The sequence below is a fragment of the Candoia aspera genome, chromosome 3 (genome assembly GCF_035149785.1).
Source record: "Candoia aspera isolate rCanAsp1 chromosome 3, rCanAsp1.hap2, whole genome shotgun sequence".
Classification (NCBI taxonomy): domain Eukaryota; kingdom Metazoa; phylum Chordata; class Lepidosauria; order Squamata; family Boidae; genus Candoia; species Candoia aspera.
In genome coordinates this window covers 21,483,828-21,509,908 of record NC_086155.1, presented here as the reverse complement: position 1 = coordinate 21,509,908, position 26,081 = coordinate 21,483,828, and the positions used below count along the sequence as shown (strand labels likewise).

Sequence of the window (26,081 nt, the reverse complement as noted above, 5' to 3'; positions counted from 1 at the left end):
GAATCATGGGGTCTATGGGTCGCACCTTCTATAAAAGTAGAAGATCATCTTCTTCCTTACTTGGCAACTGAACTTTTAAAGGGAATTTGACATATTCCTTAACAATGACTTTGTCACTGTTTGATTTTATTCCAGTGCACATGGATAACTGATGCCATGGTTGACACAAGTGTGTACAAAGGTCTACAAAAGCCACAAAACATACAGCACAGAACTTTCTTACACTTGGTTATGCAGTGTACTGTTTATCTTCCTGACAAAGGTTTTTTGTTTCTAATGTATTGTGATTACTGCTGGTCCTTGGTTAACAACCACTCATTCAGTGACTGAACTTACGATGGTGCTGAATGAACGGTACTTACAATGGGTCCTTGAAGTTCCGGCTGTCACAGCGCCCCTGTGGTCGCGATCTGGACACTTGGCAACGGGCCTGGATTTCCGTCATTCCGTCACAATGTCCTGTGATCCCGTGATTGAGGTTTGTGACCTTCCCTGCTGGCTTCCCACAAGCAAAGTCAATGGGAAAGCGAGCAGGAAGTTGGAATTCACCGTCATGTGAGGTCTTCACTTAACTACCTGCAGTGATTCACTTAACAATGGTAACCAGGGACTGCCAGAACTGCTGTTGCTAAGTGGTGTGTTCATGTGATGTCACGCTTTATGACCGCATCATTTAGCGAAGGAAATTCCAGTTCCAATTACCAATGTTAAGCAAGTACTACCTGTAATCTGATATTTAAACTTGGGCTGAAGTTTGAACTCCAGCTTTTGCTTTAGATCAGCACAGCTGGGAAGTATAATTCTACTATGACTAACAGGCAAATCCAGAACACAGAAAGAAAAGATCCTCTTCTAAATATCGGAGCTCCATGATACAGTAATCCAACTCTGAAGGTTCCATTATATTAGTAAGGAACTCAATAAACCTTTTGCTGGAGACTCCAAGTATTAGATGACGTCCATCATTCTATCAACCTATTCTCCATGAAGAAGATGATTTAAGAACAGGAGGATACTTGATGTTGTAAATATCCACGGTATGCGAGAAAGATATAAAAATAAGGCTAATGATTTACATGAACGAATTCCCAACTTACAATGACTTGGAAGATGAAGATCTTTTCATGTCTGGCCATTTTCGACGCTGAAACTGCCTGATGTTTGAGCCACAATAGGAGAGAAAAATTAGCCACACGTGTTATCGCAAAAAAAGAAAAAGAAAATAGAAGAAAGCATGCTGGGTAGGCAACAAGTATTAGACATTTCTAACAAAGTACTGAAAGGAATCCAATATTTTGCTGTTCTCAGCATTCCCTAATTTTCTCTGCCTATGGATTATTTCAATACCCATTTTAGATTTACTTCCAGGGGATAGGGAAACTTGTAGTTTAAGTAGTAGTACCTGTATTGTTCATAGCTTCCATCTTTAAGACCTAAATGAAGAAAATAATACTAATTACCCAGCATTTATGGAAGCAAGAGGGAAAAAAGCATGTAAGACAGTCCGTAAAGGCATAATAGACTATTAAAAGTTTCTTTTTTAAGGACTGTGACACTTTCCAAACAGAGGTTTGAGAGAGCAAACCACACCAGCTGCATGTACCAAGAGATAGTTCAGTGCTGAATTAAGAATCCATACATTCAAGTTACATTCCCATAATAAAACAAGGCTGGTTCACATTTATATGCCCCTATTGCAGCTTGGTACAGGGGCAAATTGATGAAATAATGAATTTACGTAAAGTCATTGAGTTAATTAATTAATTAAAGTCATTGACTACATCCTTTGCAGCCAAAGGTGGCGGACAACTATACAGTTGGTAAAAACAAGACCTGGAGCTGACTGTAGTTCAGATCACGAACTTCTTATTGCCCAATTTAGGATCAGACTAAAGCGATTAGGGAAGACCCACAGATCAGCTAGATATGAGCTCACTAATATCCCTAAGGAATATGCAGTGGAGGTGAAGAATAGATTTAAGGGACTGGACTTAGTAGATGGGGTCTCGGAAGAACTATGGACAGAAGTTCACAACATTGTTCAGGAGGCAGCAATAAAATAAATCCCGAAGAAAGAGAAAACCAAGAAGGCAAAATGGCTGTCTTCTGAGACACTAGAAGTAGCCCAAGAAAGAAGGAAAGCAAAAGGCAAAAGCGATAGGGGGAGATATGCCCAATTAAATGCAAAATTCCAGAGGTTAGCCAGAAGAGATAAGGAATTATTTTTAAACAAGCAATGCGCGGAAGTGGAAGAAGACAATAGAATAGGAAGGACAAGAGACCTCTTCCAGAAAATTAGAAACATCAGAGGTAAATTCCAGGCAAAAATGGGTATGATCAAAAACAAAGATGGCAAGGACCTAACAGAAGAAGAAGAGATCAAGAAAAGGTGGCAAGAATATACAGAAGACCTGTATAGGAAGGATAACAATATTGGGGATAGCTTTGACGGTGTGGTCAGGGAGCTAGAGCCAGACATCCTGAAGAGTGAGATTGAATGGGCCTTAAGAAGCATTGCTAATAACAAGGCAGCAAGAGATGACGGTATCCCAGCTGAATTGTTCAAAATCTTGTGAGATGATGGTGTCAAGGTAATGCATGCTATATGCCAGCAAATTTGGAAAACACAAGAATGGCCATCAGATTGGAAAAACTCAACTTCTATCCCCATACCAAAAAAGGGAAACACTAAAGAATGTTCAAACTATCGAACAGTGGCACTCATTTCACATGCCAGTAAGGTAATGCTCAAGATCCTCCAAGGTAGACTTCAGCAATTCATGGAGCGAGAATTGCCAGATGTACAAGCTGGGTTTAGAAAAGGCAGAGGAACTAGAGACCAAATTGCCAATATTCGCTGGATAATGGAAAAAGCCAGGGAGTTTCAGGAAAACATCTATTTCTGTTTTATTGACTATTCTAAAGCCTTTGACTATGTGGACCATAACAAATTGTGGCAAGTTCTTAGCGGTATGGGAATACCAAGTCATCTTGTATGCCTCCTGAGGAATCTGTATCACAACCAAGTAGCAACGGTAAGAACAGGCCACGGAACAAGGGACTGGTTTAAGATTGGGAAAGGAGTATGGCAGGGCTGTATCCTCTCACCCTACCTATTCAACTTGTACGCAGAACACATCATGCAACATGCTGGACTTGAGGAATCCAAGGCTGGAGTTAAAATCGCTGGAAGAAACATTAACAATCTCAGATATGCAGATGATACCACTTTGATGGCTGAAAGTGAAGAGGAACTGAGGAGCCTTATGATGGTGAAAGAAGAAAGTGCAAAAGCTGGCTTGCAGCTAAACCTGAAAAAAACCAAGATTATGGCAACCAGCTTGATTGATAACTGGCAAATAGAGGGAGAAAATGTAGAGGCAGTGAAAGACTTTGTATTTCTAGCTGTGAAGATGACTGCAGATGCTGACTGCAGTCAGGAAATCAGAAGACGCTTAATCCTTGGGAGAAGAGCAATGACAAATCTCAATAAAATAGTTAAGAGCAGAGACATCACTCTGACAATAAAGGTCCGCATAGTTAAAGCAATGGTGTTCCCCTTAGTAACATATGGCTGCGAGAGCTGGACCGTAAGGAAGTATGAGCGAAGGAAGATAGATGCTTTTGAACTGTGGTGCTGGAGGAAAATTCTGAGAGTGCCTTGGACTGCAAGAAGATCAAACCAGTCCATCCTCCAGGAAATAAAGCCAGACTGCTCACTTGAGGGAATGATATTAAAGGCAAAACGGAAATACTTTGGCCACCTAATGAGAAGACAGGACACCCTGGACAAGATGCTGATGCTAGGGAGAGTGGAAGGCAAAAGGAAGAGGGGCCGACCAAGGGCAAGATGGATAGATGATGTTCTAGAGGTGACGGACTCATCCTTGGGGGAGCTGGGGGTGTTGACGACCGACAGGAAGCTCTGGCGTGGGCTGATCCATGAAGTCACGAAGAATCAGAAGCGACTAAATGAATAAACAACATTGAGTTAAGTCATTCTTCACTTTTTTTACATTGCTACTGCTCAACTGCTTTCCATTACAACTTCACTATAGTTAATCACCAATATTTCATCACCTTTATACCAAGATCCTTGAAATCAGAAAGTTCCCAGTGTCTGTACCCTTTTTCATCTTGTGGTGTAATGACCTATGATAAATTCTGGAATTAATTTATAGATTCAGACCACACCCTTCTTAAATCAGAACTGGTGGAATTAATGAAGAGACTTCCCATAAAATCTATAGAATGTTTAAGCATCTGATTAAAATCTATCCCTGGTTTAGATTTCCAGCTTAAATTACTTAAAGGTACATACAGGTCACTTAAAATAATATTTCAATTATTTAAACACACTCCTCCTACCAAGATGAAAATAAGAACTCAACTTACCAAGTTCCATGTTTCGGGTCCTTGGGTTGCATTGCTTATGCCCTTTACAACTTCTCAATTCCATGAGCTGCACATGCAGTTGATTGAGAACATCTCTATGTAATGTGTTTACTGCATTAATTAGCTGCAAGTAGATACAGTTTTTAAATCATAGTATTCAATGGGCAGAGTCGACATTGCACTGATTTTCTTCAATAGGTGAAGATTTTTTAGTTTAAAAAATCAGTTGCAAATCTATGATAATACACTGAATTTCCTCTTCCAAAAGTCCAATTGACACTTCGTTTTTTTTTATGCCTTCCAGTCTGCACTGACCCATGGCAACTGCCTGGACACATCCCTGCCGTTTTCTTGGCAAGGTTTTTCAGAAGTGGTTTGCTCTTGCCTGCTTCCTAGGGCTGAGAGAGAGCGAGCGGCCCAAGGTCACCCAGCTGGCTTCGTAGTGGTGCCTTAACCACTACACCAACTCAATTGACTCTTAGGGACTCCCAGAAGAGAGCATGTTTACTTATTTTATCTACAAGATTTAGAGGTAGTTCAGCATGAGTTGGCTCCTTTGGATCCTCCTAGATTCATTCCTCACACCTTAAATATGAAAGAACAGCTAAGCTAGTTTTTACAGTGGTCCAGTGCAGTGATCCTCCACAGTCTGTATATGTCAACAGGAAGGGATGGAGAGTCAAAAATGTCTGCCCTGTTTGTTTGCTGCAGCAAGACCTAGAAGGTCAGGGTGCCTCTGACATAATGCTTTGCAACTGAAAATTGGATTGCTTTTCTTGTGTGTTATCTTCTACAACACTGGAACTCCAACTATATCTCCATGGCTGGAATGAAAGGAACCTAGCCCAGCCCACATTAAGAATCCTAGAGTCAGTCATTACATTGGCTACCTAGAAAACACAGTACCTTATAGCCACAGATTGCTTTATAAAATAAAAATTGCATAGTTCATTGAATTCTAGAATTCTCATTTCAATTCCTGAAATGTTAAGCATTTTTAAGCTGCTATACAAAATCAGGTGAGGACAGAAATATCTTCAGCTAAGGCAAAAAGGGAATTTAAAAGCTGTCTCAGGAATTACAGTCAAGGGGAAGACTCTAGCATTCGGCTCTGAAAACCACGCCACCATTTTGTGCACAGGAAAAAAATGACAAATGAACTGATGTGCCAGTTTTTTGTGGAATCTCCCTATCCATCCAAGCCACATCTTTTGTTTTTTCATGAAAGAAACCCAGTGGAAGTTTAAATAAATACAATACAGGTCAGTCTCCTATTCTCTATGGGGAGAGCATATTTGCTGTAACATTCACACCCCCCTGAGGCTTCCAGCGGGGATAGAAGGCTATAGATTAGTGAAGAGTTGCAGAACTTGAAGAAGGCTGCATCAGAAAATGAGACACAGTTCCAGGTGAATGATATGGAAAGTCTGGTGGGGTTTCCATATATTCTAAGAAAACCTAGTGAAATCTAAAGCACTGAAGAAGCAACTGTATGTCCACTTCTGCTTTTCTCTGAATAGAAGAGGAAGTGGCAGAGGGCAAGGTGGCCTCCTGTCAGCGTGCCCAGGATCATCACTTCCTTTCCAGAAACGATGCTGGCACTTGGGTTCCTAATGCTCAAACGTAGATTCCAATATTCTTCCTGAAAGGAAGAGGCACTGAGAATACCCAAGACTTCCACTGCCTCCTCCTTGTTCTTCAGAGATGAGTTTTTGGGGGAGAAAAAGAAAGTAGTGGTGATGGCAACTGTACAGCTGAACTTTGTCCTTACCTCATGAGGATGCTAATATTACAAACCTTCATTTGTAACATCCACATAAACTAACTAAAAGATCAACATGGACAATACATTGTGGGACCTGCACTCTGAAGACTTCTAGAAAGCATGAGGTATGGAAAGGATGGTAAATATGAAGAGGTTTCCTGCAGCAAATACTGGTGGAGCACTGGTGTATCTGGCCCACTGCAAAATGTGCTGCTCCAACTGATCTGTTACTGTCACATAAAAGGTTAAATCCACAGCAGACTCTTTCAGTTTTGATTTTTTGTGTCATGAAAAGCTGACCATGTGCAAACATTATACTTTCAGTTATTGACTGATTGATTGATTGACTGGTTACCTGGTAAGGGTCAGTGTTCAGGTCAAAGTACTCAAGGAAGCCAGTAGCAAATTCACAGAACAGAAAGTTGTGTGTCTCGTTAATCGTCCTCAAACACCAGTATGTGTTGTTGTTTGCACTGGTACAAGCACAGAAAGGACCCACTACAAATAAAAGTTTAACATTATAGTTGTAAAGTACTTTCTAAATACAGTAGTTTTAAATGCTTTAAATGAATGGAGAGATCTCTTACATGTCCACAAGGGGGCAGTCTGCCAGTGCTGGTTGTCATGTGTGAAGCATGTCAGGCCTGGCATGCTACATGTGTCATTGTTTTTGATTCTTTTGAGCAGCTTCCTGAGTTTCTTCTTTCGCCTCTGTTCTCGGAGGAGCCACAACTTATCCTTCTCCTGCAGGGTTTTCCTGAGCACAAAGATCAAGAATTCATAATAAGCCAATAACTGACAAATTGTCTGCAAAGATGAAACCAACTGCTTTACAGGGGCAGAAGGCTCTAATGGACAATCTGTGAGGGATTCACCCCCACCTTACCCTGCTGTTTATGTAACAGCAATTAATTTTGTGATGCTAACTTTACCTCTTTTTTGGGGGGGTGCCTTTGAGTGAGTTTTGACTCTTGTTGACTGACTGGACTAGTCTCTGCAGTTTTCTTGGCCAGATTTAGGAAGTGGTTTACCATGGCCTCCTTCCTAGAGAGAGTGACTGGACCAAAGTCACCCAGCTGGCTTCATGCCCAAGGCAGGACTAGAACTCACAGTTTTCCAGTTTCTAATCTGAAAGAGAGAGCTAAACTGGCTCTCTCAACTTTACTTATACCTGTTTATTTGTCAGGACCCAGCTGGCCATTATTATGGTTATATGTATATAAAGTAGCCTTCCAATCAATAATCCAAAATTCTTGAGGCAGAAATCTACTGAGGTGGTAAATGTGTAGCCATAAGGGAAATTTTCAAACACTCATCCCCAATCTTGATAAGGAGAAAGTTTGCTTTCTGAAACCTCACCAATTCTTTTCAGTGGGGATTTGGGCCGTTTTTTTAAAGGAATATGCAAACAGATTCAAGAAAAATGGAGATAGAACTTAGCACTGTTACTTTAGTCTGGATATATTTCCTTTTTAAAAAATACTTCCCAACTTTTCTTTTTTTTTTTAAAGTCTCTGCGTGTAATAGAATTATAGAGTAATACTGAGTCCAAGTCCCTGCAGGAATCTCTGTGAAAGCATCTGTGATAAATGGCTATTCATTCCCTGCTTGCCTTGAAGGTGTCCCATAAGAGGAGCCCACCACCTTTGATACATTAAGTACTAAAGCTTAGCCTCCATGTTCCTAGCTATGTCATGCTAGTGAACACAATCATACATTTTTTTAATTTCTGTGCTGCAGGTACCTATAAAGACAAGACACTTTTCTTGTATGCTGAAGCAGTTCAGTTCAAAATTACATCACCTCATTCTGCACAATACTGTCTTCTCAAAATCTGATTCAGTTTTTAGATGAAATGGGCCAACCAGTTAGTCATACCAATTCTCAGTATGTGCATGGCCAAAGGGCCACAGTTCTCTATGAGGAGCCCTAACAACTGCAAACCAGGGCCAACATAGCAGCCTGCATTCATAATTTTCTCAGACTTCTTGATTAGCAAGACCAAATTATTCAGCTGGAACTACTTCACATCCGTTGCCTGTTTAAGATGACTCTGTACTTACTTGAAAGGATGGAGACCTGATCCTTTGTGCCTCAGTTTGCCTTTGTGCTTTGATTGAAAGCTGAAAAACAAATATCCCAGTTCTATAGTTATCTAACACACAATTCTTTATCTTTTTATATTTGTGCTCCTCTACTCTGAAGCTAGGGGCAGTTTATAAAACTGAAAAAAACAGGGTTATAATATAAAACATAGTCTTCTAATATCTTATTAGATCCATGGTCCTTTCAAATCCCTTTTTTTTTAGTTCTCTAGACGCTACCTGGCTTTTGTTTCCATGCAATAAAGAGAGAAAATATACAACAAGCTCTAAAAGAATGAGAATCCAGAGTGCTCCTCCAAACTGGTTCCCCTTCAGCAAATGAAGAAACAAATCTCTATATCACTTTCGACTGCTGCTTAAGAGTTCCTTGCAGCTGTCTCATTGAAAGAGGAGGAGGTAGGCAGGCAAGCAAGCAAGCTAGCTAGCTAGATTCCAATTTTCTATTTTGAGGGACTACGTTTTATACAGGGGTTTATTACTGGTTTTTAGACAAAATATGTAACAGATAATGCCATGTGAAAGAACAGCTGGGTTACTGTATTTGGAAGGCCTTAAGTTGCTTTCATACTCAGGCTGGTAGGCTGAGTGTCAACATGGTCATATGGGGGAGCTCCACTGCAGTGATTTTCTACTTTGATCTTTGTTAGAGGCAGACTATTACACATCTCAGGATCTCATTGAAACCAGCTCAAAAGCACTGAAATATGTAGAGGTGGAAGGAAGGCTGATACAATGTCTGAGTGTGAGGATACAACTGTCGGTGACAGTTGGACCAGATGTTTATTGTATTGTAAATCAGGAGGTGGGTCTGATGTCCTGCTTGCTAGATGATTTCAGATAAGCAGTAGCACTAGTTGGGCCTAAAGCAGAGACAGATATTCTCTTTCTCTTCTCACTGGCAGGAACAGCTCCTACCAGGAATTGAAAGAACGGCCTGGCATTAAAAGAGCAGCTTGTGGGGGGGGCGGGGACATAATTACAGAAGCCACTAAGGCAATGCCTCTGACAAGACAAATGTTCTCAGAGCAGAAGCCATGCCTCATGCTTTCCACCTGAAGGCTTATCACTATTTTCCTACAGGATCTGGCAGAAATGGGAGAAAAATATCAAATCATTTATGCTTCGTTCACCCAGCTTTTGCCATATATGGAACAGGAAGTCTTGGAGCTTCTTTGGCCATGTAGCTATGTGCAAATATTCAGATATGAGTGGGAAACTATTTTTGGATCTGGGGGGGGACATATTCACCGTACTCTTAAAGAAGCTGTGCCTTTTCCTGCTTATTTAGTAGTTGCACAGTGGCAGAAAAATACAAGTTTGCGTATAGGAGGCCTTAAGGAGGTGGCCACAGGTACAGCAAGCATCTTCATTGTACCACTGAGGAGTACAGCCCACCCGCCCACATGAGGCTTGAAGTACCTTTCCCACTTCAGATCTGAACACGGCACCTCTCTGTTACTGAGTTTAGGTAATCTATGGGAAGCTGTGGTCACAAGAACATCTTGATTGAAGGGAATTTTGGCCAACTCTGTTCTAACCATTTGTCTCCACTTAACCTAATTAGAAACATACAAGGGCTGTATAATACCAGTTTGAATTCAGCTTGACAGAAGAGAATTTGCTTTTAAAATTTCTTACAAAGGAGAGGAGAATTTTGAAGAAATTCTCATGGGTGGTGTTCTTGTACTGATTTACCTAAGCCCAAGGTATGTGTATGAATATCTTGTTTTTCATAATACAATAATCTTTACAGCGGTCAACAGGTTCCCTGGTTTCCATTACTTCACTGAGTTACCAAAGGAAGTGATTATGAGGGATCTCCATTCATGGGCTTTTTTTCTGGTGGGGAAAAATGATCAACCAGGGAGGCTTCAGAGTGACTGAAAGATGAGTAACAGAAAACAACTTATCAGCAGTAGCTACTTCCACCTCTTCCAATAATAAAGTTCAAATTCAAGGTAATTTAAAAAGCACTTTGAGTACAAATCTCAGGGGCCTGTGTATTTCAAAGAGGTTGAAGACCGCTCTTTGAATTGTACTTTCCAAGGTTAGAAAATTTCAAACTTGAAAAAACCTCCCCAAAGAGAGTAGGGTGCTAGCTATGCCAGGGTAGGAGGAACTGGCCTGAAATGATGTTTTTGTTTTTAATAGAAAAGCATGATGAGAGATGACTGTTTCTTGGTTTTCTTTTCTGCCTTGCTGGACTGGATGCAATAAGGCACTGGAATTACCAAGGCGTTGGAGCACTTGGCATTAATAAGAGGATTGCTCTGTATCTGCAGAATAGTCTTGTGTCTTGCATGCCTCTATCCAAACTCTCAGCTGCTATATATTTATTACAGTTTCCAACTCCAAAGAAGCTGTAGAAAGTACCTTATCTTGTTACAATCACATTCCTCTGGTCGCTTCTTCTTTAGATGACCTCTCACCTCTCGCAGGTTTTTAATTTTGTTTTGTAGAGTTTCAATCTAACAATAAAAAATTAAGAACAAATGGAGTGGATGCAGAATTAATTGATTTGGTTTCTATCATTCAATTTGTCCAGATAATAGGTGTTAAATCCCTCTCTTTAAAACCTCTCTGTATCTCCCAGTTGTTCTACTTCAACTTACGTTTTTGAAAAGCAGGAGAGTTTATGCTAAGTTCTGAACTTACTTTTTAGCATGAGGTCAATATTATTACAGTTACTATGTAGTATTTCCTACTCAGTTCAGTGGTGGAAATTTGGAAGAAGCAGCAAGAACATTTTCTAGCAAGAAATGTAACTTGACTTCTGGAGGAAGATCACCTTACTGCTGTAATTACATCAGAGATGGAAAAAACTATTTTCCATTATTTGCATGATAACTTTAGCAGGCAATGAGATACAGCCAAGGCGGGGCAATTTATACTAGTACCTGTACAAGTAAACTGAAGAAATTTTTTTGAATGAATGTGGCTTAGCCTAGACTAAGGGCTGACTCATTTTTTTGTTTTATTATTTTTTAAAAGTTAGGGGTTATTTTAACTGATGGTCAACAAGTAATTCCCATGCATCATGTATCATGAGAGTTCAATGATCTGTGGGGAATTTAATGAGAAATCTGGGAGATGAGCATTTCTGTCAATCTCTGAAATGCCAGCAATTACTATTTGTAGATAGGCTTACACATGCACTTTGGGGGCAATAGGAAAATAGGAAAAACAGGCCACTTATGAGTCTTTAACATAATCTTAATGCAAAGGAACCTGCCCTTAAGATTTTATATTTCTTTACACCAGGGTTTCTCAACCATGGTTCTGTGAAAACCTAGGGTTTTGCGAGAGGTCACTAGGGGTTCCCTGGGAGATCACGATTTATTTAAAAAAATATTTCAAATTTGAGCAACTTCACATTAAAGAGGCAAGTTTCGTTCTTTATTTTTAGTTTAAGAACACTGTTAATGCATATATTCAGGCCTACCCATGAAAGAATATAATCATTTTGTAACTTCTGGCCTATATTTGAGCCTGAATGTGCAAGGGGTCCTTGAGGCCTGAAAAATATTTCAAGGGTTCCTCCAGGGTCAAAAAGTTGAGAAAGGCTGTTGTACACTAGAAAGACATAATTTTATGCTCACTTATTGTGATACTTCTGACTCACATGTTCCCTGTGCTGTCCTTCTAGCGCACTATGTAATTAAGGGTATTAGAATAGCTTCAACATTGACCTTCTGTTTGCAGAAGGATTTTTTGACTGAGCTGAGGCCTCTACAGACAGAAGGATTTTTCATGATTCCTTCTCTGGCCTCCTGTACCCCCAAAATCATATTCAGAGGATTAAGATTCCTTAGGACAATGCAGAATGTGGCAAAAGGAAGAACTGATGATTGTAGCTTCATTAAGGGAAGCTGTATGATGGGAAGATGTTCTCCTCCATTAAGTTCTTCCAGGAACAAAAAGGAACTATGTAGCCTATTTTTGCCAGCATAAATTGTCTGAATCACAGGCTGATAAATCAATAATCAAGAAGGAGCTCTATATTCTCCAATACGTTCGCATTTCACAGCCAACCCAGACATCAGCAAAAGGTGGTATCAGACTATTTAACATTCTGCCTTGCTGTCATTAATCACTGTGTGATCTTTTCTTGGGCAGAACAAGGAGACAACACTGTTTAGAAGAGATTGTGCCTGTGAGATCAGAGCCTTGTTCACAAAAAAGTCCACTCAAGATGCCTTGGAATTTGGAAATGTGATTCAAATGGTGATTCACATGGGCATAAACACTAACCTCATGGTCTATATGGAGCTTATGGTCCTTCCAGGCTTGCAATGATTTATACAAGTCTGTGTCACATTGAACAGTGTCATTCTCTAAAATGTAGCATCTGTTCAAAAAAAGAAAAAGGTCATTATACTGGAAGCAGTGACTAGCTGTTGGAAGCAGACAGCATTACATTCGTGAAGATCCTTTTTGAACTAGCTTAGTTAATATGACTCTGAGGAAGAAAGAGGGGCAACTCCCCTAGTGCAACCTGTGCAAACAATCTGTGCAATGGAAACTAAAGTTTGTTGTGAGGCTGAAATGTCAGTAGAGAAAACCAAGTGTGCTGTCTTGCATTACTTGGAGGAAAAATTTACTCTAAATATTTTTTTTAAAATAATAGCTTACTAAGGGTTGAGAAGCCTAAGTATAAACACAAACACTGGCACTTAGAAATTTATGTGCTCTTGAGTATGCACTTGCTGGTATTATCAGTCAGCTTCTGCAGAATGTAGACAAACATTTAACAAAATATATTAGGCAACCTTGTTCTTAGGTCTAGCCACCCTATGCCAAAACTCTAAAGCTTATAATAGCATATGTTTTATTATTATTACAGTCAGGTTCTTAAGCAGACACATACAGGACCTTATTTGCCTGATTATGAAGCCCCTACAAGTATAGAGATTACACAGTGTAGCTGTAACTAAGGAAATATACACCTAGCTCATTGAGTTAAGCCTGGAGTTTTTGCTAGGTTTGTTCCTGTGTATACTAAGGTAGAAAAGAAGCATGGCATCTTTACCTCTTGGGCTCTTGAGACATTTCATTACCAGGCTAGGTAACATCATCAGTGCACTGAAGAATGGAATTTCCTGGTTGCTTATATGTAGTAGCTTGCCCTGCTAGCTTTGCTGTGGTGTGGTTTCTTCCTTGATTGGGGCATTGCTTCTTACTTGACCCATTATGCTCAGAGAACATCAACAACCCAACAGCTCAACCCTGACCTACTTATATTCTCGACTATTAGGTCTATAACTCTGCAACTTTGATTTTCCCTCCTTTCTTGTCTAAGATGCAAAGTACTATGTCCCCTGATAAACAAAATGACACAAATATATAGCACTGTATGTTTGTATGTACATATAGTGCTGCATATATAGTAAAGTATATAAATACTAAAAACCACAATCCACTAATTAAGCTCTACAAAGACTTACCGGTGTGTCACTTTTACTAAGTTTGGCGCTGTATCCTCTAAAACACTGCCAATGCCACTGTATTCGTCCATATCCTTAGCATCGTCAAGTTCTCCTCCTCCTCCTCCTCCACCTCCTTTTCCTCCTCTTGGTTCGTGATCATTTTTGTGCCTATTTGAGACATTCCATGGTAAAATAGGCTGGTAGCCATCCTCCAAATCCAAATTATACACCTTTCCATCAAGCTCAACAGACACTGAGCGAATTGAACGATTTCGAATGTAGCTTGTTTTGTATTCTACATGGGAGGTGGGGGAGAGAAATGAGGAACACAATTTGTCTGTAACAAGTCGGATATGGATTGACACGATATATATTGCTGAAACATTGGTTAGATGAAAGAATTCTTTATTTCCAAAAATGATTATTTTTTCAGACAGTGATCTGGTTCTAAAGACAAAAAATCAATTCTTACATACATAATCCAGATTTTATTATAAATTTACTACTACTAGGAAAGAGCTTATTGGAAACTTGCCTCTCACTATAATGGGGACACATTTTGTTTGCTTTTCTTCTTTTAAAACTTATATTTTTCATATGTTATGATTTTAATTTTTGGCAATATACTTTTGAATGTACTGTTGAAATTTTATTGCAAAATTATGGGAAATTTTATTGTAACCTGCCAAGAATGACCGACTACAACCAGCTAAAATTGAGTGGATGGATGGATGGATATGAAAGCCAAAGGAGATGAAAATGTGCAAAAATATATCTTGAATAATTTTATTTTATTATGCCTTGAATACTTGGTAGGTTTTAGAAGAGCCAAATTAACCTTGGACTGGTTCTTCCTGGCTTGAATTAACTTCCAGCTAGTATGGGATTTTATAGCTACATTTTGTGCACTTCAGCAAATCATCTCTCAGTGCTTCATACTCTAAAGTGAGACAATTAAGCTCTAAATGGGGAAGAACAAAAAAGTGGCAGAGATTTTTAAGTGGCCTGTATAAATGATATATAAGCCTACTGTAATATTCATTGCTGTAGGATTATGAGTTGCCTATAGAAGATCTTCAATAAAGATTTTATGTGGCCTAAATTTAAGGAAGTAATCAAATAGTTTTAGTGTATGTTTTTATAGAACTTCTTTTACTGAAATGGTTTATTTCTACATTTCTGCCATATGATGGCAGCACAAGTTCAGAAAGCTGAAAAGAAGTGAGAATAAATGATGCTCAGTGTGAATGTCTCAAGCATTCCAAAGGGCCACTGAAGAACTTTTATGAATGTTTTATACAGTTGTGGCTTTTGCTTCCAATTTCCTTTGAAACTGCTTTCCCATCTAGAGAATTCTGAAGAACAGCAATTGAAGACTATTACTCCCTTTTTCTCATCTCTAATTGCTCTCTGTTTCAATTTTTTCCTATTAAGCCAGCAATTCCCTGCTCCTTAAACCCCAGTCCAAGCTCCTTTGTTGTATCCTATTTCTCTTGCTTTCCCATTCACAAACAATTTACCCATTTGAGTGAAACTCTAGATTGCAATTCTTCTTCCCTCTGGTCATGAAACCCCAGAACCTTCTCCAATTTGATGTTCTTCATTTCAACTCCCAGAAATTGCCAGCAGTTTTAAGCTCACTAGATGGCTTTACCCTCGCTTCCCAGACTCAGCAATGCTGAGCAGGATAATAGTACTGATTCATATACAAATATATTTGTCCAGTATTTCTTATATCAATTCCATTTCTAATAATTCCTAAGAAGGAGTCAACGATTTGTACTGTTTGTACAGTACTCAGAAGTGATGGGTCTGTTGAGTTATTCACAGAGTTCAACAGTTATTCACCAACCTGTGACTCTAACTCTCCACCTGAGGCTTAGCCAGGTGAATCATAGCTTAAGGGAAACGGTAGGTTCTAATTTATGGAACATTTGACTAAAATGAGGAAACTCCCTTCCTTTTTAATAGTAAGAGGAAATTCTAAGAAGTTACACCCAAACAGAAGAAACTAAAAAGACTTTCTCAGCAAGAATCAATTTCCTTTGTTGTCAGCCTTGTATTTCCATTTGCTGGTATCAAAGAACACCCCCCCCCATTGTAAAAATATAACATTTATAAATGCTAAATAATTTTCAAACAACAGACAACCAATTACCAAAAATGAATCTGTTGGGCTGTTTGTCTTCTAAAGAAGAGATTTTTATACAAACAGGAAGTGGTGCTTTTCAGTGAAATTCAAAGAAACAGATGCCCTTATTTTTTAACTTTGATACAGTGGTGCTTAAAAGTTTGTGGACCCTTCTGAATTTTCAATATTTCTGCATAAATATGACCTAAATCATGATCTAGTCCTAAAATTAGATAAAGAGAACCCAGTTAAACACACGAGTCAAAAACATTATACTTGTTCATTGATTTATTGAGAAAAATGATCCAAAGCTCCATATTTGTGTGTGGCAAAAGTATGTCAACCTCTAGGATGATCAGTTCATTTGAAGGGGAAATTAGAGTCAGGTATTTCAATCAATGGGATGATAATCAGGTGTGAGTGTGAGAGGTCCTGCCTTATTTAAAGAGAAGAATTCTGGGTATTCATTATCAAAGTCTGATCTTCACAACACAGCTATGTAGAAGTGGCTTGTTCATGGCTTGAACAAAGAACATTTCTTAGGACCTCCGAAAAACAGTTGTTGAAGCTCATCACGCTGGAAAAGGTTACAAAACTATTTCTAAAGAGTTTGGACTTCACCAGCCACTGTCTGGCAGATTGTGTCCAAATGGAGGCAATTCAACACCACTGTTACCCTCTCCAGGAGTGGTCGACCTACCAAGATCACATCAACAGCAAGGCATGTAATTGTCTGGGAGATCTCAGTGTAACATCTGAGGAACTAAAGACCTCTCTTGTGTGGGCAAATGTCAGTGTTCATTAGACCACCATCAGGAGAACACTGAACAACAATGGTGTGCAAGGCAGGGTTGCAAAGAGAAAGCCACTACTCTCCATAAAGATGGATGAGACCAAAATTTAACTGACTTGAATGAAAAGCTTTATGTTTGGCATTCCAGCATAAGAACCATATCCCATCTGTGAAACAGTACCATGTTTGGGCCTGCTTTGCCATAATTGATGGAACTATGAATTTTGAATTGTACCAGCAATTATTACAGGAAAATGTCCAGGTATCTGTCCGTGAACTGAAGCTCAAGAGAAAGTGCATCATGCAGCAAGACAACAACCCTGTTTTTGACTCATGTGTTTAATTGGATTCTCTAATCTAGTTTTAGGACTTGTGTGGAGAATGGATCATATTTTATGTCACATATATGAGAAATATTAAAAATTCAAAAGGATTCACAAACTACTTTTAAGCACTGCTGTATGATAGCTTATATATAGCTAGTTGGTAAGAGACAAAAATGTCAACATACACCACCTAAATAAAGATAAATGCAAAATGAACTACCTTTGGGAAATTTCCATTGCTTTTTAGGACCGCAAAGTGGTATATGCTTTATTCTATCAATTAAGAAAAGGGCTCATTAGATTAACTCCCTCACAAATCAGTTGTTTGGCAGCAGAATAGGAAAAGGGTCTGATGAGTCTGTATCGTGTGATACCGCAGTACAACACCCGGAATAACTGCAGTAATTGCAGAGAAAATGAGGCAATGTTTTCTTAGAAAACCATAAACTTTGTACTGGCATAAGTGCGCTAGCATTGAACTTGTTATTATCTGTTCTTTAAACTCGCACCATTCATACCTGATTACTAGTTTGTACCTGTGGAATTAGTGTTTATATCTAAGCTCACTGACAAATAATATTTTTCTCATGAAATATCATTTCATGAAATGAATCCCATGCAGAGATATTATATCCCAGGATTCTGCCAGAACACTTTTCCCTTGTGTAAAACAGAAATCTAAGTGCATAAATGGGCTACCTCTGATGAACAATAGATGGAGATGCTCCTTTTTCATAATAATTTGCACTATTTCTCATCAAGAAGTGAAAACTTCTTAACTTACAAATATAATACACTGGAATGTGGGAAAGTCCCACTGTATGTGGGGCAAACCAGTCCTGTCCTGGGATTGCTTGGGGCATGGAGGCTATTCTTACTTTTTCTTCCCCTACCCTCTCCACTGAAACCAGGGGTATCATAGTGTTAGGGCCTTTCTATAAGGGTACGATAGGAAATCAGAAGGCACCCATAGCTGCAAACCGCATGCCCCATCTCTATCACAGAACGACTGGCGGGGCAATTCAGTCTCCTAATTCAGTCTCCTGCTTCAAGGTAGGCCAGAAACAGATACCTCAGGGATTCCAGAAACGCTACTTTATTCTTGTAGGGTATATTAACAGAATTTAGAGAACAGAGTTTCTTTCTGTCAGAACAGAAGAGAGTTTCTTTCTGTCCCCTCTTATACTAAACAAAAATCAAGACTGGGTTATTCTGAATTTCTTTCTCATGCTTCAATCTCTGGACAACATCAGTCTCTTGGAGAAGAGATCATGTAATCTCTTCTCCAAGCCCCTTCTTAATGGCTTGCTCCTTCTTCTCCCCCTTAACCATTCTCTCATCCCTTTCCCAAGCTCAGCTCTAAATCCCTTTACACCTAAGCAATTTCCCATGGATGGCCCATATTGCCATTCTTCTTTTCAGTAAATGGAATGGTTGCTGCTCATAAAGCAGAGCTTGTCTGATACTCTTAATATGTACAGTATAAGGAATAGCCATCAGGATCTAAATATACCTGCTCCTCTTTTTTTGTATGTTATTTATGTAATAGTTTTTCAAGGAATAGAGCTGGTATTTTAATAAAGACTACATGGTTGTATGTGAAGAACCCATCTTTCAATAGTGTTTGTTAAAGCACAGGGTTCAGATGAGGAACTGTGTTCTAGTGCCCCAACTGCAATGGGGAGAATGGAGCTGTTTCTTCCTTTCACAATTTTAAAAATAATTGTATGTACATATGGGGCACAACTGCTGTGAGCTTGGGAGTCCTGTACATTTGAATCAGAAGGATAAGCCCATAGGGTCACTTAAATTTAAAATTGATTTATTGTGGCATCCATTTTGGATTCTGAAATCTCATACAGGGCTTAAAATAAATGTAGGAATTGTGCACATTGTTTAAAACATTATACGGGATATAGAGCAGAAAAATTGCCCAACTTTTGTCTAAAAATAGATGAAAAAGACAGAAAGCCTATGAGAAAGAGCTATATGGTTAAGATGTTACCTGGAAATCTTTTTGGGTATGTATGTCAGTGAAATATCAGTTTGGTCTTGTGGTTAAGGCAATGGGCTAGAAACCAGGAGACTGAGAGTTCTGGTCCCGCCTTAGGCATGAAAGCCGGCTGGGTGACCTTGGGCCACTCTCTCTCTCTCAGCCCAACTCACCTCACAGGGTTGTTGTGGGGAAAATAGGAGGAGGAAGGTATGTTTGCCGCCTTGAGTTATTTATAAAAAATAATAAAGGTGGGATAAAAATTAAATAAAATAACAAATAATAACAAATAATGCCTTCAGCTAAATTTGAAAACTGATGATGCTATAAATGCAGCCATGTTTAAAGGCCACACACAAATCCAGCTCATTCTTATACTCTTATATATATTCCTATATTTTGTTCAGCTACATGTTTGGGGTAACTCTGAGTTTCCAGTCCTATTACTAAACCCTTGTAAGCCATTCTTGTAAGGACATTTGTATGACGTGCAAAATGTGATCATGGTTGATGAAATGTGCTGAATTCAATCTGATTCTCCTTCCATGGTGTACTGAGATTACCTTCATTTATTTGTTGTGTTCTTTGATTACTCAAAGGAGCTATAATTCATACAAACAATTTTTCACTTCCTTTGTAAAATAATTACAGTTTATGGTGCATAAAATGGACAACACCATGTCTTGAAATGACGTACATCCTCAATGTTTTGATATGGGCAATTTATATCTGGATTCCCTCCCTGTTTCCTTCCCCTAAAACTCCTGATGGGACTTTTTAAAACAAGAAGGCTAGAAAGAGCTTAAACAGGACAAAACATAATAAGTTGTCAGTGTAAATTAATTTGTAGTTGTTTTACAACTAAAGTCTAAATTGTTGAGAGTCAGGTGGCATACAAATCATCATCATCATCATCATCGTTACAAGGACACCCTTTTCACTTCCTATATGTTTCTGGCTGCCATTTTACACAAGACAGTAAAGAATGGCAGTTACATCACAGATTGACCACAGGGTTTTTTTTTTTTGTAACATATAGAAGAAATACTCACAGATCCATGTACAATTTGTAATATTGCCTCTTCCCCTAATAGCTTATGGGACCATGTGTTCAAATGAAACTCCAAGAATGCAATAACAGAATAAATGTACATTGGAATATCAGCAATATATTTGATCTTTCAGTATAATTATGCCCTAGAGGGATTTTTGGGCCCTGGGAAAGCTTAACGCTTAAGAATGTTTTTAGGCTTAATTATATCCAAATTCTGTGACTATAAAGGACATTTTGTACTGTGCACATTTACACTATGTAGACTGGAAAGTAGAGGGGAGAAAATAATAGCAGATTTAATTTGATCTTTGGCACGTTAGGCCGCCTTCAGAAGGTGAGGAATTTCTTCCTCCAATTGCTAAGTGGAAAACAGGAAATCTCATGTGTGAAAATATGATGTTGTCTTAGGAACAGTGGAAGAAGAAGATCATTCAGGGACAGAACAAAGTTTAGCCCCAGTCATATCTAGGTGGAATGGGAATAATGTCTGTCTCAAACCCCTAGAGTTGCTGCTGGTGACCCATGGGTATAAACAGCTTCTTATGCTCCAAAGAAATTTACTCCACTTTCCTTTGTCATCTTCAAAATTCTGAATTTATAACCTTATCTCAGTGCCAATACAATATAGAATATTTTGTGATCCTTGCACCCTATGGCCGAGTGGTCTGCAGTTCCACTAGCCATTTCTGATGAGCCAAGGCAGTTACTGATGTGCATGCAGCAGCTTGTTGTATCCAGTTTCTCCTTATGTACATCCTATTACTAGCTTGAAGAGAAACACTAAAGTCAGTGATGCAGTTTTGGTATGAAATCATGACATGTTCTCTGAGAATCTCTCCAGTTCTGCATGCAGAATAGAGTGAATGATATCCACTCTTCCTCCTCTTAGTTTTATTTGCTTGAGAGAGAGATAACAAAGGTAGAGGGGAAAAATCCTCCCTTCCAGCATCAAAACATCAAATTTAAGTATTGGAAAATGTTCTGTCCCAGTAAGACAAAACATTAACTACCTTGAAGAAAAACATCTGGATCCTGTACAGCAAATGAAGTAACTACTGTGCATTTATTATGTGAACAGAAGATTATCTGGAAAGGCCCTCAGGTTTCTGATACTGAACGGTAAAAGACGTAATTACACAGCCTAATTGGAATGTTACAGGGATTTGAAAAGTTGCTAATAAATTCTTTGCGGAGTTCTTGATCTGTTTTAAATTTCTTAAGTAGAGTTTGGATGTCTTCAACATAATGCAGCATTTTTGTTGTTTCTATATTATGTTGTGCTAAAATTCTGAAATAACTGTTATATTTACAGTTATAATTTTTAAATAATTTAACTGAACCACAAGCTTAAGCATTATTTAAAGATTATCTATTTTGCCACGCATTCTCGGCAGTTACAGTAGCTGGCGATTGCACCTGAGAACCTTTATTCACCTAAAAATTAGCTTAGTAGTTACTAATCAGCTTGCAAGGCAAATATCAAGGAAGAAAATCAATTTAAACTCCCTGTTTGAAGCTTGTGCCAGGTCATTACTGAGAAAGTCTAATCTGCTAAATAATTAAAGCTCTGCATTTGTGAAGCGAGACGAAAGCAACTTTACAGACCAATAATAATTCTGAGCTGCTGTTGGGCTCTTTTAATCTATAATTAAACTATGCACACTTCAAACGTATGCATGTGTGTGTGCAGATTTTCAGCTGACTCAAGTTTAAAGGAGGGCCTGTAGAATAGGCTATGCCACAAAGTGCCTGAGCTTTGCCAAAGAAAGTCAGCATGTTTTGGAGCCATCTCCACTTTAACATGAAAAGAAAGCGTTACATGGGGACAGCAGCTTTGGGAACAAAATCTGCATGTGCTCTTATTATGAATAAATGATGTTCCAATACTCTGAGAACTAGTCCAGCACAAAACCCAGGGCTATTGAAGCTTCTAAAACAGAATAATGGATATTGCCACTGACTACCTTCGAGATGCACACGTGCTGTACATCTAAATGGTTATTATTTCAGCATTTATCAGAGGGCTTAAACCCATCCCCGCTGATCCTCTCAAGGACAGAATTACATGCAGAGCCTGTGCAGCAGATTCCAAGATGTTGAGTCCTTCGTGCTCTCTGAGCTTGGCTGTTTGACAGCAGACCTTTCATTACCCAACTAGGTAACATCATCAGTGCCAGTGAGTGTGGGCTTTGCTCCCTGTTTATATACAGTAGCTTGCCCTGCCAGTTTTGGTGAAGGTGTGTTTTTTTCCTTGGTAGTTCCTTGATTCCTACCTTGTTCCTACCAAGGAGAAAACCACACCCCCACCAAAACTAGCAGGGCAAGCTACTGTATATAAACAGGGAGCAAAGCCCACACTCACCGGCACTGATGATGTTACCTAGTTGGGTAATGAAACATCTGCAAGCAAACAACCAGGCTCAGAGAGCACCAAGGACTCCACAGTTCAACCCTGAGCTACAGATATTCTCTTCTATTGGATTCCAAGATGCTGAGTGAGGGCACTATAGGAAGTGTGTGGAACTTAAGGCCCAACAATCCATAACTGAAAATTGACTACTGTATATAATTCTTACCATCATGAGGTGGGATCACAGAAAAACTATAGAGAAGTCTCTAGTTAAAACCCTGAAAATCCTGGTTTCTTTGCTGCATGAAAGACACAGACCTACCCACTTTATAACATTGCTTTGCCCAAGAAATGTGATGGATGGAGGAAATGAATCCCCCTTTTTAAGGCACCATAGCGTTCCAATCCTGATATGAAGAAGGGATGGCTAATCTGTCAATTTTATTTTCTCTCACTTTCTCATTTTTGGGAATTAGTCAGTGCTGGTTTCTTATTTTGCCACTTGTAAATTCCCTTTGTTACATTCCTTTAGTACTATACTTATCAGATAGGATTTCCTCAAATAATTACCTGTGAAATGGGAGAAGGGATTATATTTGCAGAGAATAACAGAAGATACTACTGAAAACAAACAAATGGGCAGAGCTGCAGACTTTTCAGTTACAAAAGTCTTTGAAAATCAGATAAGCCTGAAGGTAATGGTTGATTGGGCGAGGCTACTTGTATAGTGAATTCAATTATTTTATAATGCATAAACATTTTTTTCTTCTCTTTTCCCCTTCCTTTTCCTTTCCTATTGCAGTGGTCTTTTCCTCTCCATTCTATTTTTTTTCCCATATTTTTTGCTGAAAGAGAATGGTTGGCTTATGTAGATGGGGGATCAATTAATTTTATAAATGGGATATGGTATTTTACTGGCAATTAATTTTAACTATTAGTTATTATTCAGTTAATTTGAATTTGTCAAATTAGAAGTCTGTGTTCAAATATAAACTAAATAAATTTCTCCCTATTCCTAAGAAGCAAGCAAAGCTGAAGCTTAAGTGTATCCTCATTTATATACTTCTAATTAGCTCTGGATTCATCATTTTAAAATCCACTAAATGTGTTGGAAACGTCCCATATATCTTCATACTTGTTTTTGTATTTTTACACAAAAACTGTATCATGCTTTTATGCTGTGATTTGCAGAGAATTTTGTTTTTGTTTTTTAAGTTTCCTGTGGTTAAAATCTTTCAAACAGGTACACAATAAATAACTAACAGTCCTGATCAGATGGCAGCACTTGAGCAGACTTTATCTAATCTTGAAAAAGCTAACCAGTGTCAGACCTGACTAGTACCCAGATTGGAGACAATCAGGAAATCCTAGGGTAGCATGCTAGACTGGAAGTCAAAAGCACTTCCTGGAAGAGAACAAAGGCAGACCACTTTTACATTGTCCATGTAGCCATCAGGAGGCAAGTTCAGCTCTAATGATATACAACAGACCCATTGGGTTGAATCCAACTGTGACTGTCTTGTGGAATGAGATCAGTATAGATTCTTCCTTGTAGCACCCCATGAAATCTGTTGAATTTTGGGAGATTCTCTGGAGAGGCGGAGGAGGAGGAGTGGGCAGGGAAGATCCATTGCTTAAGTCAACATTCACATGTGCAACACTGGACATGTTTCACTGCTCCAAAGTTGAGACATTTTAATTAATATTGATCTCTAAACCTAAACCACGCTCTACAGGGGGCTACCCTTGAAGAGTATCTGGAAGCTACAGCTGGTCCAGAATGCAGCTGCGCGGGCAATTCTAGATGCCCCAAGATTGGCGCCTGTAACACCTTTGCTGCATGAGCTGCATTGGGTTCCAGTTTGCTTCCAGGTCCAATTCAAGGTGTTGGTTAACACCTTTAAAACCGTACATGGCATGGGTCCAGGCTATCTGAGGTACTGTCTCATCCCCATTACATCGACCCGTCCCACCTGGTCATGCAGAGAGGGCATGTTATGGACCCTGTCTGTAAGAGAATTCCATCTGGCGGGATCCAGGAAGTGGGCCTCCTCTGCAGTGGCTCCCGTCCTTTGGATCATTCTTCCCCTGGAGGCGAGGCAAGCCCCATCTCTCCTGAACTTCCTGAAAAAGCTGAAGACCTGGCTCTGCCATCTCGCATGGGGCGGGAAGGGGAGTAGTCATCCTTGGGGATGGCCAGTGCCCTAAAATGGCCCTCATATACACATGAACTGTATTAGAACTTTCATTGCCATCTGGATTTTATTTTATATTTGTATCTTGTATTTATATTTTATATATTATTTATGGTTTTGTTGTATTTTAAATCTTTTACCTTTACTGTAAACCTTCCAGAGTCCCTCCTCTGGGGGGGAGATGGGCAGTGGCAAAATTTGATAAACAAACCAATAAATAAATAAATAGACCTACCTTTTCTATATGAGCCTGCTCATTCATTGAAATCTATGAGAGATTTTCTTCTCTGTAACTTAGGAATCCCTAGTGAGGGCTGGGCTTTGGAAAAAGCATTTTCTATGGTCACATCTATTGCTAACAATCTTCCACTATCTTGCAAACCTCGTTTTTTTACAGTATGCCTTTTGATTGTTGGGTGAAAGCTATTTGTTGAACCCTTGAAAAATTGTCATTTACTTTATTTGCTGCTCTCCCAGATTTTAGTTATTTTGTATTGTTGAAACATTATTTTTATATTATTTTTAAACTGCTTTGAGTTTTTTTTTAATACAAGCTTTGGTTTACTTCTTAAATACGTACATTTAAACAGGTTAGTTATTTGGATTTTTTTCCTCCATCACAGAAGCCCACAAGAATTTCACTTACTCTTCTTAGAGAAGAATTTCTTTCGCCGTCCAATGGGGCTCAGCTTGTATTCGTTCTCATCACAGTTGCAGTCCTCGTTATTCTTGCTGTAATACTTGGGCAGGAGATTGGAGATCCCTTTACTACTGTCTGGAGCTATAAGGCTAGCCATGCCTTTGCATTTATGCAACTTTAGTTTCCCATTGGCGTCTTCCACACACTGCCATTTCTAGAAAAGCAATTAAAAACGAAATAATGGAATGGTAAAGAATATATTCCTTCTATATACCCTTGATATCTGAAATTAGTAGGCATTATCAGCAAGGTGGAAACATAGGATGGTGGGGAAGATCATGCTTGAAAGTATACTTCCTTATATTTGTGTACCTGTGGTCCAGATCTTGTGAGGTTTTCTGGAGCCAATCAAAAACAGTAGTAGAGCAGGGAATTATCCTTTCTAAAACAGCAACTTTCTAGAAGCAATATCGGAGCAGAATAAGCACTCTTCTAAAATAGAGTTTCTTGTGTAATTAAATAGCTTGAGAAATAGAGAGTTGTGCTTCCCTATTTGGTTTCCTCTCTCCAATCTAATTCTAAATAGGGAGGAACAGGTGGTGGGTGTAATCAAACCATAACTATCAGGAATATTGTGAGTATACTGTGTATGTGTGTGTGTATGTGTGTATATATACACGAGTAAATGTCTACCACACACACCAACACAGGCTGAAGACAAATACAAATCAAACAGAAATGAAAGGAGGAGTCTAACAGAAACAAAAAAACCTCAACCAAACCTTCTGTTTTTCAAAACAGACAAGACCTTTCTTGCAGTTTGGTTCAAAAATTACATGAAAGTCTGGAAATATGAACAAAAGGAAAAAAAAATATTGTACAACCTCTGCCTGGAGCAACTGATGAGA

At 38.9% G+C, this 26,081-nt stretch overlaps 2 protein-coding genes across 3 annotated transcripts in view; one reads left to right on the top strand and one right to left on the bottom strand.

Annotated features, from left to right (window-relative positions):
- The window catches only part of SULF2 (sulfatase 2), a 328,818-nt gene that overhangs the window by 1,107 nt on the left and 301,630 nt on the right, over positions 1 to 26,081 (bottom strand). For both annotated transcript variants that reach the window (XM_063297104.1, XM_063297103.1), the window contains 10 exons: positions 25,180 to 25,387; positions 13,710 to 13,986; positions 12,517 to 12,613; positions 10,639 to 10,733; positions 8,224 to 8,283; positions 6,748 to 6,917; positions 6,516 to 6,658; positions 4,396 to 4,519; positions 1,403 to 1,433; positions 1,098 to 1,154 (listed from right to left, as the gene is read on the bottom strand). In XM_063297104.1, the coding sequence (XP_063153174.1) occupies positions 1,098 to 1,154; positions 1,403 to 1,433; positions 4,396 to 4,519; positions 6,516 to 6,658; positions 6,748 to 6,917; positions 8,224 to 8,283; positions 10,639 to 10,733; positions 12,517 to 12,613; positions 13,710 to 13,986; positions 25,180 to 25,387 (1,262 nt within the window). The remainder of the gene's footprint in view (positions 1 to 1,097; positions 1,155 to 1,402; positions 1,434 to 4,395; positions 4,520 to 6,515; positions 6,659 to 6,747; positions 6,918 to 8,223; positions 8,284 to 10,638; positions 10,734 to 12,516; positions 12,614 to 13,709; positions 13,987 to 25,179; positions 25,388 to 26,081) is intronic.
- Positions 1 to 26,081, top strand: part of NCOA3 (nuclear receptor coactivator 3) — a 221,839-nt gene that overhangs the window by 123,754 nt on the left and 72,004 nt on the right. The gene's annotated exons all lie outside the window — the stretch shown is intronic.